Raw genomic sequence first — 16,301 nt, forward strand, 5'->3', positions numbered from 1 at the left:
TTGTAGATCGGCTACTTTCACTAGTTTTGCTTCTGAGGAGATGTACAATTTCTTAATTGGTAAATGGTTTGTGAACGAGTGATCTTAGTGTTAGTGAAACAGGGGCTTGGGTCATGACAGAAGGCAAGAGTTTGTGATCCTCAACAGACAACATCAGCCTGGACAAAGCTATAGCACTATAGGTAGTGTTGCAGCTACCTAAGAGTGCCTCACGACCGCAAGGTTGCTGGTTCAAGCCTCACTTGATGCACACTCATTTAAGTTGAATTGCAAAAAACATGACTCAATCTATTCCGTTTCCATGGCTCTCTCTCTCTCTTCAATCTATTCCGTTTCCATGGCTCTCTCTCTCTCTGTCTCTTCAATCTATTCCGTTTCCATGGCGTTCAATCTATTCCGTTTCCATATCTCTCTCTCTCTCTCTCTCTCTCTCTCTCTCTCTCTCTCTCTCTCTCTCTCTCTCTCTCTCTCTCTCTCTCTCTCTCTCTCTCTCTCTCTCTCTCTCTCTCTCTCTCTCTCTCTCTCTCTCTCTCTCTCTCTCTCTCTCTCTCTCTCTCTCTCTCTCTCTCTCTCTCTCTCTCTCTCTCTCTCTCTCTCTCTCTCTCTCTCTCTCTCTCTCTCTCTCTCTCTCTCAGAGGCTCTGGTTGCCCCAGGTACGATTCCAGGCCAGGTCAACAAATGTGTCGATGAAATTTGTCATCGACACAAGCAAGACTCTTAACCCCTAATTGCTCACAGGCCCTCATTGGAAACAAGACCGCAAGGACTTTCTATCATTTCTCTTTCTCTCCTGGCCCCGTATTATCGCTGCTTGCAGCTATATTGTTTATGGTCATACAACAGATATGTGTTAGGTTATTTGTTCAGACCTTTTTGTATTCAGATTATTTTTTTCTTGACCACAAATGTGAAGAACGTCATTTAGATAGCATGTTGTTTAGGCAGATGCTAGGTTCATTGTTGATGATACCCTCCGCCAGGTCAGGTAGGTTATTATGGCCTCCTGGTAGCGCTATTTATATAATAGGCCAATGTGAAAAGGATGCCATTTATTCCTAGGCCTTGCACGGCAATCGGACACTGCATGCATGATTTGAGGCATTTTGTTCTAAAAATGTGTTTTGCTAAATTTGACCTGCTGGTGGCGCTATAACAGGCCAATGTTAAAAGGGTGGCATTTGTTCCTCAACATAGTGTGAATGTGCGTTCAAAGTTTCACCGTAATCGGACGCTGCATTCATGATTTGCGGAATTTTGTTCAAAACGGGCCACTCCTGCAAACATTACATGTCAATGTTAGCCAATCAGGATGGCATATGAAAAATCAAACAGATCCGTCTTGATCACATGACTATAGAGATCATGTGTACCGAATTGCGTGAAATTTGGATCAAATATGAAGGCTTAATATCAAAAAATGTGTTTTACATAAGTCTGCCTCCTGGTGGCGCTATAAAAGGCAAATGTGAAAAATGCAGGGCAAAGGTTTGTCCTTGGCCTCTAGAGAGTGTGCATACAAAGTTTTACACTGATCGGTGCAGTTATAGGTAAAAACACGGATCGGCCTGTTACAGCGCCACCATGAGGCTGATTTGAACATTTTCAAATGGCATTTCTTCCTCGGCCTAATGGGAATGTGTGTGCAAAATTTCACGGAAATTGCATGTTGTGTTCATGATTTGAGGGATTTTGTTCGAAACAGAGTACTCCTGCAAACTTTGAAAGACAATTTTTGCCAATCAGGATGGAATATGAAAAATCTGAAATGAGCCGTTTCTTTTAATGACTATAGAGATACTGTGTACCGATTTGGTGGATTTTTGGCCAAAATTTGTAGGAGTACTGTTCAAAAATGTGTTTTGCACAAATTGGCCTCCTGGTGGCGCTATAAAAGGCCCATGTGAAAAATTTGGAGCAGAGGTTCGGCTTTGGCATCCAGGGACTGTGTGTGCACAGTTTCGCTGCGATCAAGCCAACGGTGCCAGAGATTAGCTGTACACAGACAAGACAGAATGACACACGGACGGACGGACGGACGGACGGACAGGGGGTAAAACATACTCTCTCGCCATGCCTTTCGGCCTGGCGGAGACAACAATGTTAAACTCATTTTGCATGTTGCTTTGCCACTCGATTTGCCACTCGATGTGCCATTCACTTTAAGCATGCGCATATCCTCTATTGACTAGGGTTTATGCTTACTCTGCTCATTCTGATCTTGCTCTGGGTAAGAGCGTCTGCTAAATGCGTAAATTGTAAGGCATTATGCATGCTGGTTTGCATAATCAACATTTCTTCATGAAAATGAATATAGTGGAGATTCACACAGACAGTTTGATATCATCTGGATTGACAAATGTCTTCTTTTCTTTTTTAATTGACAAGAGTGTATGATGAAGAGCGTAAACAACTCTGTGGGACGGGTCCGGGAGACTCAGAGTGAACTAGATGATGTTAAACTGTCTTTATGAATCTCCGCCATTGGTGTATGTAATGTCATTATGTGCATTCATACCAACCTTGGCCATGCCTATGGAGCTGGCATTCAGCTCGGTGATGCCCTGGTTCGTCTTGTCACCCCTTTCCCACATCCCATAATCCTGTGGGACACCAGAAGATGCAAAGTATTGTCATGACAACACAACCTACCGTTAACATTTTGGGGTGAATACGTATGTTTGTGGCAGCTTTGTGACAAGTACCCTTGTCCTGCTTTCTGTTTTCTTTTTTTCACCCCCAATTTAGTCATCATGCAAATCCCCCCCACACTTGTGTAGTCCCTATGCCACTACTAATCCAGTTGGTCATGTGGGAGGGTGCAGACAACCACACGTCTCCTCTGATACATATGGAGTCACCAGCCGCTTCTTTTCACCTAAAAATGAGGAGTTTCACCGGGAGGACGAACACGCTATTCCTCCCAGTTCCTCTCCCCACAGAACAACCTGCAGCAGTCACTAGCGCAGTAACAGAGATCACCGTTCCCTGCCAACTTTCCACCTTCCCACCATTTGTTGGAGCGCCAAGCCAAGCTGGAGGCACCAGAGGATTCAAACCTCTAATCTCTACGGTGGTTGGCAGCACCTTTACCCTGTGCGATCTAGGATCCCCCTGCTTTCTTTTTAAGAATAAAAACAAAAACAGTCACCACCACCTGATTTTTCGGTCCCCGTATCTCTCCCAACTGTCTGAATGGACGTGCAACATGTTTGGGGTATACACATTATACAAAGAATACTTACAGCCACTTTGTAGGCAGCCTCTATGTAGAACATTAGGTTCTGAACCACATCCACTTCGTCTAGCGTGTAGACAATATGGAGACCTGGAACGAATATGCACAACACACACACACACACACACACACACACACATAATCTGTTAAAAGGCAAATGGACCGGTACTCTCTTCTGCTATGTGACAGTAACTGTACATATATATTATATTATATACATATTAATCAGTTTGTTGTTTAAATTAGTAGTCACCATACAGATAATACAGCAAAGAACCTATTAGGATATATTATTAAAATGATGAGGATAAGGACTATGGAGCATTCTGCATTGTAACCCAGGCATCATCTGTGTTATATCCCAGTCACATGAGACAACACGATCAATACTCAGATCAATACCCTGAGCATTCAATCCAAAGCTAAAATCATTTAATTTGCCTCACATGGTTTAACTAATGTTTCAGAGGAACTACGCCAATGAAAGGGAGCATCTGCCTCACACACACACACACACACACACACACACACACACACACACACACACACACACACACACACACACACACACACACACACACACACACACACACACACACAGTCTCACCTGAGGCAGTCATCTGAGCGAGGAAGAGGAGGAACAGAGAAGTGGCGTCCACCTGCAGATGTCCCCACTGGTCATCAGACACCACCGTCCCACACGTCCTGATGTTGTACTTGGCATGCAGGGAGTCTGACGTACTCTTACTGTACTTAAACTTCTCCACCTTATCCAGCTGTGGGGCCGAAGAGAGTTAGAGAAATAGATGGGCAGGTAGGTGGATTGAGGGATTGATGGACTGATATATATGGATAGATAGATGCCAATTGGCTGGTTTGTGAATTGTTTCTTTCTGCAACCTGTGTCTCAATGTTTGTCTACAAAATAACTGGTCAAACTCAGACACTAGGGGGCGGGGCTCTATTTTTATTTCTCCCTAAGGGAGATTAACCATTGTCTTTAATCTGTGCATGTGTGTGTCAGAGAAAAGGCATGTTTAGTTGTGCGTTGGAAAGATTGTGTTTAGCACTGTTGACATACCTGTCTCATAATGCACTGAAGGATCCCTCTCATTAGTTTCACCACACTCTAGAGAGGAACACAGACACAGACGGTGACATTTCCAACACAGCATCCTCTGTAGGCACTCAGGCACAGAAATATGACACTACTGTACTCCATGCCAACTGGAACGCTCTCTCAGCACAGGGGAAGGACACGGACGCAAGCATGCACACACCCACACACCCAAACACTCACCCAAACACCCCCCCCCCCACACACACACACACACACCCAAACATCCCCCCACACACAGACACATATAACCCCTGACTGTGCTTTCCCTGCAGGATAGGCGAGACACAATCGTTGAGCCTGGACCTATCCAAAACCAGTGGTGGGCAACCTTTTTGGGCACCTGATCACAGCCGTTTTCTGAGGCTTACATGATCACCCAATGCCAGACAGTGAAAAACACATCTTACTTATTATAGGCAGCTAAGTGCTAATTAGAAAAACACCATTATAGAATGAGGTATTCATCAAATAATTAAACCTAACAAAGAATGAGTCAATAATGTAATATGAGTAATAAAGATACATTCTGTATAAATTCTCTATCTAGAGAGAAAGGTTTTATGGAAATCATACAATAACGGTAGTTTTTTTATCAACTCAAATGATCACATCAGTAGCCAACTCTGATCACCTGGTAGATCAATAAGAGGTGGTTGCCCACCCCGGTCCTAAACTATTTTCAATTTATCCTAGTCCCAAGCGAACTCCACACACACACACACACACACACACACACACACACACACACACACACACACACACACACACACACACACACACACACACACACACACACACACACACACACACACACACACACACACACACACACACACACACACACACACACACACACACACACACACACACACACACACACACACACACACACACACACCTGCTCCAGTTCGTAGGCCTTGGCCTTGTCCTCATCTCGATCAGCGTTCTTCCTGTAAGCCAGACTGAGAGCCCAGACTGACAGGATGCTGTACACGTTGTCTCTGACCCAGGCATCAGGCTGCTCTGTGCTGGCTGGTAGTAACCCTGTTACTGGGTCCTATAGACACAATAAAACACAAAGTTACACCGTTACTGGGTCCTAGACACAATAAAACACAAAGTAACCCTGTTACTGGGTCCTAGACACAATAAAACACAAAGTAACCCTATTACTGGGTCCTAGACACAATAAAACACAAAGTAACCCTGTTACTGGGTCCTAGACACAATAATAATAATAATGTTTATTGTCCCGAAGGGGAAAATTGTCTTCACAAGGTCTGTTCACAACAAAAACAACATAACAACATGACAACAAAAACAACATATCACAAGACAAAGACATGAGGTCCCCACTGTACACGGAAAACCCTCCTATGGACGGGGCAGTTGGTTTAATGCCACAATGGCTGAGGGGACAAAACTCCTGCTAAAACGAACCTTTTTCCACTTTAAGGTTCTGTATCTCCGACCAGATGGCATGAGGTCAAAGTAGCGATACAGGGGATGATCAGTGTCATTTGTTATTGAGAGTGCTAAGCGTGTGATGGCCTTATTGTTCATATCAGCAAGTGTGGGTATGGGAAGTCCGATGATTTTGGAGGCAATCCGGGTGATACTGTAAAGTTTGTTCCTGTTAGGCATGGACAGTATGGTGAAAAAACATGCGGAACAATACAGTAAAATGGGTTGAATGATGCTTTTGTACAGTAATAGCAGAAGATGGGGGGCAACAGATAGTGATCTTAACTTGCGGATCACATAAAGCCTTTGCTGAAAACGTTTATGGATAGATGTAATGTGTTGATCAAATCTAAGTTTATTGTCCAGTGTGAGTCCAAGATATGTGAAGCTGTCAACCTGTTCAACTGTTTTACCATGAATGAGGAGTGGGTTGAGTCCAGTTTGAGTTGTGTTAATGACCAGTTCTTTTGTTTTGTCCACATTCAACTCTAAGTAGTTGTCTGTGCACCACTGTGTGAAATGGGAGATAAAACACAAAGTAACCCTGTTACTGGGTCCTAGACACAATAAAACTAGACAAGACAAAACATACAGTAACTTTGTTACTGGCTCCTAGAGAGGACAAAACACACAGTCACAATAACCCTGTTAATGGGTTCATCTAACGCTTAGATATAGTATCCCCCTGCTCAATTTTCTTGAAATGCGTGTTCTGAACAGGATAATGTGGTGTGTGTGTGTGTGTGTGTGTGTGTGTGTGTGTGTGTGTGTGTGTGTGTGTGTGTGTGTGTGTGTGTGTGTGTGTGTGAACCTAAACGGAGTGATGATGCTATTACCATCATCATCATCATCATCATCCCTTGCTGCCTGCTGTTATGACATAACAGGCCTGCATGAGTTTCGGAATCGGTTAATCTGGATTGGAGACACGGTACAGTGCAGTGGTTTAATCTCCTCACAGCAGGACAGATGGAGAGGTTGGTTTGAACGTAAGTTTGCAGGCAGCACAGAAAGCAGCACAGGAATCATCATGTACAATTAACAGTAGGAGCCAGGCGAGAATATGTTTTGTTTGTGGGGCGTTTTACCTCACGGACAAACCGCAAAAAAAACGTTAGGCTGCATTCCCTTTCAGAAACTTTGAGATAGTGACGACTAGTCAAAAGTGAATTTCCCAATCCCCAGTGTTCTCCTAGCACTGCAGGAGTCTAGCCGTCTATAAGAGTGTCTGTGTGTCTGGAGCTAATCTTGCAAGCCGCTAGAATTATCATCAGCGCCAAATGTATTGTGTGTGTGTGTGCGCAGCACACTGCCAGCAGGCCACAGAAGTGCCTCCACTAATTTCTTCAACCTCATCTCCATATGATCCACCAAAGCTCTCACTATCAGATGGTACTTTTTCAGTCTACTCTCTGTCTCTCAGGGGGATAGGCTGTGGATAGCGCCAAAGTTTACAGTACATGCCGGTGACATCATTGGCAGGGATTTGTCTATTTAATCTTTTACTGATGCAACCACAGGGGCTACTATGGATACTATTTAGCATGCTAACATACATTCCTGGTAGTGAAAGACTATAGTTTTAGCTTGAAAACTCTCAGCTGCACCACTGCATTTGATGTACTGCCAAACACCAAAATACTTCCCAATCAAAAACAAAGCATGCTGCCTGCATATTTGGCAATATAAATATGGACTAAAAGAATCAATCTTTGAAAGGTATAGATGGGATGGGATGTTCCGTAGTTATGTGTCAGTGTATGGAGAGAGAGAGACTGTGTGCAGTCAACTTTCCTCAGAAATGTTATTCGAATATTGGTCTTAAAAATTGGCAGATTACAACTGGGCGACAAAGGACACAGCAGAAGTTCATGACTTTGCGTTTCAACATCAAACTAGCTTTCCTCACTGACAGATGTAGGCCACATGTGATCAAACAAGCTAGTGAGGTTACATAAGCAAGTAGCACACCAATTGATTGAGTCTAAGCATGGGGGTTTACAATTGAATTCACCTACAAACAGTTGCAAATAATGCCATGGTGCTTCATGTGTGCTGCTGTGCTGACTGCCCTGACTTATGACTATTTTCATTGAAATATGTAAATACATGATTTGCATTTTTTTTTGCACAAAGCTGACATTTGAACTAAGCAGCTGGTGATTCCTGAACAGGTAGACCCTTCACTAATCTACATTGCACTATCATCTTTTAAAGATCATTTTAGGGCAGTTGTGGCTTTATTTCACACAGGACAGTGTAGAGACAGGAAGCTAAGGACAGACAGGGGAAAAATATGCAAGTTTCAACACAGGTTTACATACAGAATCGAACCACAGACATTGCAATAACCGCTGTCCCTCACATCATCTCTAGTGTCACACATTTTGTTGGAAGAATAATGTAAAAATAATCCTGATATGTGTCAATTTGTACACTTTCAAGAGTTAAACTCAGGATGTTACTGTGTACCAGACAGTACAGTTTAGGGCTGTGGTGTGTCTGGATCTTGACTCAAACATCCACTCATAAGTGCCGTCCTTTTGCAAGATGTTTCTACTAGTGGTCCAAATAACCTAAAAACATGAGCAACATTCCAGAGAATTGAGTCAAGTCCAATGCTAGACCAGAATGCATGATCTGAATCAATGGTTGTCCTGTTTACATTTTGCAGTGTGAAGTATAAGACTAGATTATAAGAAGACTTGATTATCTTCTTTGCGATTATTCTATTGATGACTTGTTTGATTGACAGAGAAGCAGAAGTGTGTTTGTTAATTGTTTTGTACTTTTTTTTTACATTTGTGTATTTATTCATCAATGCATCGACAAACAAATCTGAGATTGATTTTTCATAATCGACTAAATCAATTTGTCTGATAAACCACTTAAGACCTATTTTATACTTCTTCGTACAATAATATAGCAGATCTACCAGCTCACAGCACATCACATGTTGTGAGCTTGTAGATGTGCTATTTTAGAAAATGTATCATTTTATTAAAATCCATTAAATCAATTAGTTTCATTAACTGTTAACTTGCACCCTATGCATTTAACCACATCTCATTACAACTGCATGTCAGACAGATGGGAGATATTTACACTCCAGTCTTCTCCTATCCAGTTACTGTCAGATCAGTGCTGTTCTAGGAAATGACTGGAGAGGAAGCTATTCTAGTCTATGGGTTCAAGTAACTGCTGTAAGGAAAACATTTGGTGTGTGTGTGTGTGTGTGTGTGTGTGTGTGTGTGTGTGTGTGTGTGTGTGTGTGTGTGTGTGTGTGTGTGTGTGTGTGTCTCATTCAGCTGCAGAATTATGAATGACATGGCATTTGAGTGCACGTGTGTGTGTGTGTGTGTGTGTGTGTGTGTGTGTGTGTGTGTGTGTGTGTGTGTGTGTCTCATTCAGCTGCAGAATTATGAATGACATGGCATTTGAGTGCACGTGTGTGTGTGTGTGTGTGTGTGTGTGTGTGTGTGTGTGTGTGTGTGTGTGTGTGTGTGTGTGTGTGTGTGTGTGTGTGTGTGTGTGTGTGTGTGTGTGTGTGTGTGCGTGCGTGCGTGTGTGTTTGATTGATTGATGTACTTTTATTTAGTAAGACATGAGAATCACAGTACATGGAAGTACAAATTCACAATACAAGGTCTACTAAACTGGAAGACTCATTAAGCACTGAGCTTGTTTAAGATGAGAACCCCATGCACACAAATCATGATGACATATAAGAGACAGACAGATATATACACACTACTATACAGAATGTCATACAATCAGCTTTCAGGTTACTGGTATGAAGAGAGAAAAAATATATATACAAAAGAAGAAAATAAAAGAGGGGGGGGTAGGGGGGGGATAGGTGGGGGGTAGGTTAAGACTTAGACAGGGGCCATTTTCGAATTGCAGCCTCCTGAAGGTGTATCTTTAGGGCAGTTTTGAAAGTGAGTAGGGTTTACCCTCCTTTACTCCTTTTGGTAGGGCATTCCACATTTTTGATGAATAGCATGAGAACGAGTTCATTCCCTTTAATGAGGGTGTGTGTGTGTGTGTGTGTGTGTGTGTGTGTGTGTGTGTGTGTGTGTGTGTGTGTGTGTGTGTGTGTGTGTGTGTGTGTGTGTGTGTCAGTGCAGAGTTGAAACGGTTGAACACTCTCCCTCTCTCTCTCTCTCACACTAAAGCAGCAACACTCACTTGGTATTTCAGGATGGTTTGATGAACAATGCGAGCATAATTGTCGAGTTTCACTCCTGAGTTACTTCTGCTTCTCATGTTTGATCCTCACGAAAACCAAATAAACTTTAAACTTTACATTCATTAAAGTACAGCCATGACTTTCCACGTCCAGAACATAGACCGTAAAGAGTCCCAAACTCTATTAGCATTTAGCAGTAACACGGCGGACGGCGAGGTTTCTGAAGCGTGTCTGTCAATAGAAATGAATTATTATGACAAGCGAACCGAAAGAGCTGTGTCTGGCAGCGTTGCCAGGTTTGCGCGAGAGAAACAAGCAAACAGGTCTATCAAACCAAGCGGCTATTTGAAAATAGCCGATTTACAAGCTCGAGCTTGTAGGTCGGCTATTTTCAAATAAAGTCTTGTGTTTAACATCACACATCTTGTATGGGGGTCGCTGCATAAAATATTTCCATTGGTCCGCAGACTAATACAAATTAATTTGGGGGTCCTTGACATGAAAATATTAAACAACATTAGGAAACAAGCCCCAAAAAAACACAACCAGCAACTTAGCCGTTAGCCCTAGAATGTCTGTCATCTTACATACATTTCATGTATTTGGAATACATGAAATGTATGTATGTAAGATCACAGACATTCAAGGGCTACCAGCAACTATCAATATTTACAAGCAACTTTACAGAAAAACAAGCCCAAAGTCGCTTATAATAAGCAGATCTGGCAACACTTATGGGCGGTTACTAACCTCACCGTCATCAGGCTTTCCACACTCTGCCCAGTGGTGGAAAAAGTACTCACTGTTTTTACTTTAAGTAAAAGTACCAATACCATGTAGGAATACATAGGGCACGCCACGGCCACACCAAACTGTGGCTGCCCACTGATAAACTCAGGTTGTGGGCAGTGGTGTGACACACGCACTCAGCCTGGTTGTGCACATGACTTCCACACATTTGTTACACATTTATACACATAAATACATACATTATAATATGCATGTGTTAGGCTATAAATAGATCCATTAACTTCTGCTCTGCACCAAGGTGTGTGTGGCTGAGCGTCTTACCCTTATTTACCCATAACTCTATGGTCTCATCTGAGGAAAAGGACACTTCAGACAACAAGAAGCAGCAGAGAGTCTATGTCAAACATCGTAGCTGTCACTCTGTTAGTGAGTTCCAGTTAGTTTGTCAGAATGGAATTTGCATCAACCTATATAATATCATGTGAGTACTTTATGTCCATTTGATATTTAGTTGACTAACCATTGAACTTTATTAAGTTGAGGCTATAGAGCGTTTTAGAACACAGTATTATATTAAATGGCACAGGTTATTAAGGTGCTGGAGAGATGGAGCAAATGCAGGCCCAGGCTGATGATAATAATAATAATAATAATAATAATAATAATAGTAATAATAATAATAATAATAATAATAATAATACATTTTATTTTCATTGCATTTTACATTTGAAACAAATCTCAAAGTGCTACAGTACAGAATAAATACATTCGCATAAAAACAACACATTCAAAAATGTCTAAACATGGGGCAGAAAACCCGGGGGATAAAAAACAGAAAAGCTAACCGAATACTTTATTAAAAAGGTACGTCTTTATTCCTCTCTTGAAAACATCAACAGACTGTGGAGCTCTCAGGTGGTCCGGGTGAGAGATCCACAGTCGAAGGCCCAGTCGCCCATGGTGCGGAGCTTAGTTTTTGGTGGTCGGGGGCCAGTTATTGTTTCCAGAGCGTAGGTTGCGAGTGGAGGTTTGTGGCTTGAGCAGTTCCTTGATGTGGGGCATTACGGTGGATGCATTGATAGTCAGTCATTTCAAATTCATGTGAAAGTTAATTTTTCACTTCTAATTTGTAGGTAATGGTCTTGATGCTGCCAATTAACATCGAATTACTTCAAATCACACTTCACTTAGACAGTCTGGACAGTCAGTCATTTCAAGTTGTTGTGAAAGTTTAGTTTTCATTTCTAATTTGAAGTGAAGGGTCTATAGAACAATTTTAGTTTGAGTGTCAAGAAACCAGATTGAAATGTTTTTTGTTTTATTTTACCCATTTTCCAAAATGGCAACAATCGAAATTAGTCTACATGTAGGTCAGATTTCCAAAAATCTTAACCCTGAAAGGCAAATTGTGTTAATTTATGGCAGGTGCTGGATCCAAATCTGCCATATATGCCCAGCTCAGAAATGTCTGATAATGCCTCAAAATGCACCATTTAAAGATAACCTTTTGACTAAACCAGGTATAAACTGGATTGCATTTTGCTTTATTGGGTTTTTATGGGGAATACAATAGCATGTTCTGATTAGAGATCAAATGTGAGGAAAGTGCTTATAGGTTTTCCAACCAACTTTATCCAATGACTTTATGACATATCTGCTGTACAATAAGTACTCACAATATATTGATTTGAAAAGCTCCCGACCTGGGGACTGAGCTGGGCCATCAGGTGTATAGGGAAGATATACAGGGCTATGGAGCCCCTCAGGTGGATAGAGGGGGTATGGGATGGGTGGTGGGTGGGTGGGTGGGTTTGGAGGTATTAGGGGGTCTGGTCTGTGAGTTTAGTGAGCCTAGGATGCCCCTCAGGTAGGTAAAGGGGAGTATGGGGGTCACTGGATACATCCCTGGGCACCTGACCATGGAAGATCAAAGTTATGGGGACCAAGAAAGCACTGCATCGGCTGATTCCCTTTCCCATCTCATAACAGCTGCCAAAAAATAATGCTGTAAAGTGGGGCACTTGTGAGCCCAGGAGGAGTGCTCTGGTTAGAGAGAGTGTTGATATGTGAGTCGGTTGCTGGTGATGGTGGTTCTAAGAACTCCATGTGGTGCATGGTTATGTGTAAGGCCGTCAGGGGTGTCCATATGTCGCTCTGGATCACTGGATAGTCCCGCTCATCCCAAGTGGACCTCCATGCGGATCTGCTGGCTCCTCCTATGCCCAAGATAGGTGGTCGTGGGCAGAGGTATAGCGATGCAGGCCGGTCTCCAGTGGTGTCAGGCAGACAGGGATATCCATGTCAGACTGGCTCACAGGAGAGTCTGGTTGTTTCTAAGCAATATTACCAGGGGTCATCATCAGTGACTTATCATTAGTGGCATGGGCTGTTCCCTTCTCCCCTCTCCATAGTTGAACAACTCCAGAACAAAAACACAATGTCTGAGCACAGGTGAATACAGAAAGTAATGCTTGTCTGTCCGTGTGTGTGTGTGTGTGCGCGCGTGCGTGCGTGCGTGCGTCCGTGTGCGGCGTGTCTCACACAACATCCCATTGGGAGGGATGGACGCTCTGTGATTAGCTAGAGCTGGGGTATTCAACTAATTCGAAAAAAACAAATTAGAAAGGGGGCCAAAATGTTTTAAAGAATTGAGGTCGGGGGCCACAGGCCTATGTAAACAGAAACAAAAACAAATGTTCATGGTTAACCGTGTAACCGGTAACTAAGACATTTGTAACCAGTTAATAATCCCAACGGTTAAATGGTTCATATTTATGTTTCATTTAATTGTTAGTGCAAGTGCACTTTCCCTCCCCAACCTAAAGTGGTGCCTGGAGGCAGATGCACAGTTAAACGCAGGGAAATAAAGTGCACTTCAAGAAGTTGACAAGCTGATATAGACCTGAAGGCTGTGAGATTTCCGTTTCAAAATGCTGTTTCACAGAATAACACCATGTTTTGCAGTAAAACTATGATCTGAATTCAAATTGTTTCTTCAATCAAATTTTTTGCGGTTTGATAACTGAGGCAATTATGTATATGGCATGATAATGCAGCATGGCAGATCTGGTAGTAGGAATACATTTCCTACCAGACAGAGTGGAGGATCGTCCCCAAATATTCTGGAATACAGCTGCTTCCAATAATTAATTAGGCGACATTGCACAAAAGTAGGTCAAATCAATTAAGCATGTGTCACTCCTCCAGCGCATGTCAGGACTGGGAAATTAATTGATAGTCGATAACAATACGATACTATTATTATTATAATGATTTTTCCCAAATTATCATCAACATTGACCATCATCTTCAGTTTAAAAGTACGTAAACAAGTAGAGTAAGTTCTCACTATAAACCACGTTGTTTCAGAGGACATATAATAATAATAATAATAATACATCAGACTTATATAGCGCTTTTCTAGTACCCAAAGTCGCTTTACAAAACAGCTTAAAAACAATTTTATTAGGAGAAAAAAAGAAAACGAAAGAAAAGAAAACATTAAAAGGCTAAAACAAAAGGCTAAGACTTGTCTTAGAGGACGAAAGTGAGGTTTGGTTAGGTCTGGGCAGGGAAGGCGAGTTTAAAGAGGTGGGTTTTGACATATAGACACCAATAACAAATATAATATAAATATTGACCCATAAGATGAATGCCACTAATGTCATAGTCATATTCTTGTCATCTGGACTTTACCAACCAAGTGTAGCCTAGGTATTAACAACAGCTTTAAAATAAAATGAATATCAAATATCTAAATACTGAATCAAGCAACTTAAAAACTTTCTGGGGGGCTCACAAAAGTCTGAGTAGACGACAAAACTTTAACATAAGTCTGCACTGTGTTTCAAGTTTCAATTGAACTGTCCAATATGTGGCCCTTCGCTCACTCACTTTATCAAAGTGAAAAAATTATGCCATCCATTGTTTCTGGTCCTGTGCTAAATTGGTAAATTGGTACCTATATCTAGGCTGGACAATAACTGCTACTGAGGGGGTGCCAGTAGCCTAGCCCTATCCGCGGTTAAGGGGAATACCACATAATATAGCCTTGAATGCCTGACAGCGAGTCGCTGCTTCGATTGCTGAGACCCGGCGACCTTTACTGCGTGTCACTCCCCATCTCTCTCTCCCTGTTTCCTGTCACTCTTCACCAGACTATCCAAATAAAGGCAGACATTTTTTTTTTAAAAGAACTACTACTGAAAGTGTCTACAGGTACATAGTTACTGCCTGGTTTGGTGTTGTGGATGAACTGCAGTTTTGGTGTTCCAATCGATTGTGCAAAGCCCATGTCTTCTACTTTATCACTACACTATTTCATACTTAAAGTCGCTCTGGATAGAAACATTTTTTAAATGCATAAATTAAATGTGAATTGTTAATGTGTGAAGAGGTAGAGAGAAGAAAAGAGAGAGAACGTGTAATGGAGAATGTGTGAAAAAGAGAGGAAGAGATAGTGGTGAGAGAGAAAAAGAATGGGTGTAGTGTCAAAAGTCCAATACTTTTGGGCACTACTGGTTGCCAGCGGCTAGGGTTTGTTTCAACGTGTGCTCAAAAGACTGATGTCCAAACCGTCCGTAAAGTTCATACATAAACACTTTATTTCTTAGTAGCTTAGTCGTGCCAATCACTTTAGCATACAAATACATAAATAAGATTAAACATAAACACTTAAACGCACGGTGGCTAAACTGTTGTATATTTCATAATATAACATACACATTTAAGCCATATGTTTACTTCACAAGTACAGACAGGAGAGTTGATTGCTGAGACAGAGAGGTTCCCACTGTTGGCCCTGACCTGGGTGGGGGGTACATTAGCATTCTCTTTGTTTTACCTGGGAGACAGAAGGTCTAGGCCTGTGTCTCCATCCCCCCTTCCTGGCTCATACAGTTGCAAATCGAATCAGGGACTCCAAGTGTGATCTATTGTTTGTCTAGGTGGGGTCTCACCTTTCAAGGCTGACACACCCACACATGTACCTCCTCTTATTCTAAATGTGACCACTGATATAAATATTGACTAAAATGTAAGCTTAGTGTGTGTGTCACTCAGAGGCCGAGGGGCCGATGGGGGGAGCTGAGGCTCCATAGGAAAGCTGTTTGTACTCTGTTTGTACTATGAAATAAATCGGAAGCAAGTAACCTCACTGACTGGAGTGATGCCTCAATCCATTCTTCAACCATTCATACACACCTCTGGAACATCCTATTAACTACAATATGGCGTTGTTGGCAACTAAAAGTGCAATAGAACCTTTACCATAACATAGTGAAGTCTGTGGTTTCAGATACCACAAAACCAACAGCCCTGTTAACACAGTCAAAAAACGGTTTGCCTCCCATCAGCAACACCTGTCCTTGATTTCAGACCAGGGGCCTATTTCACGAAAGCAGAATTAAATAAGCCTGGATTTAAGCCAAATCCAGGTTTGACAGAGTCTGATCCGTACAGCCTGGTTTATTCTGTTCCACGAGCTAGACTTTGTCAAACCAGACTGTGTCGAGCCAGGATGGTAAAGCCAGGCTTCACGT

The 16,301-nt window shown here is 42.1% G+C and overlaps 1 protein-coding gene across 5 annotated transcripts in view; it reads right to left on the reverse strand.

Annotated features, from left to right (window-relative positions):
- Positions 1-10,294, reverse strand: part of phka1a (phosphorylase kinase, alpha 1a (muscle)) — a 42,325-nt gene extending 32,031 nt beyond the window's left edge. For 3 of the 5 annotated variants that reach the window (XM_084043783.1, XM_084043782.1, XM_084043780.1), the window contains exons 1-6: positions 10,011-10,293; positions 5,254-5,412; positions 4,317-4,364; positions 3,843-4,011; positions 3,243-3,325; positions 2,520-2,600 (exon numbers count right to left, since the gene is read on the reverse strand). In XM_084043783.1, coding sequence (XP_083899909.1) covers positions 2,520-2,600; positions 3,243-3,325; positions 3,843-4,011; positions 4,317-4,364; positions 5,254-5,412; positions 10,011-10,088 — 618 coding nt within the window. In that variant the 5' untranslated portion in view covers positions 10,089-10,293. Of the gene's footprint in view, positions 1-2,519; positions 2,601-3,242; positions 3,326-3,842; positions 4,012-4,316; positions 4,365-5,253; positions 5,413-6,232; positions 6,330-10,010 lie in introns of all 5 variants that reach the window. The other 2 variants (XM_084043781.1, XM_084043784.1) reach the window with 2 other exon arrangements.
- Positions 10,295-16,301: the final 6,007 nt, after the last annotated feature.

This window comes from Gymnoscopelus microlampas (assembly GCF_963454915.1).
Source record: "Gymnoscopelus microlampas genome assembly, chromosome: 19".
Taxonomy (NCBI): Eukaryota; Metazoa; Chordata; class Actinopteri; order Myctophiformes; family Myctophidae; genus Gymnoscopelus; species Gymnoscopelus microlampas.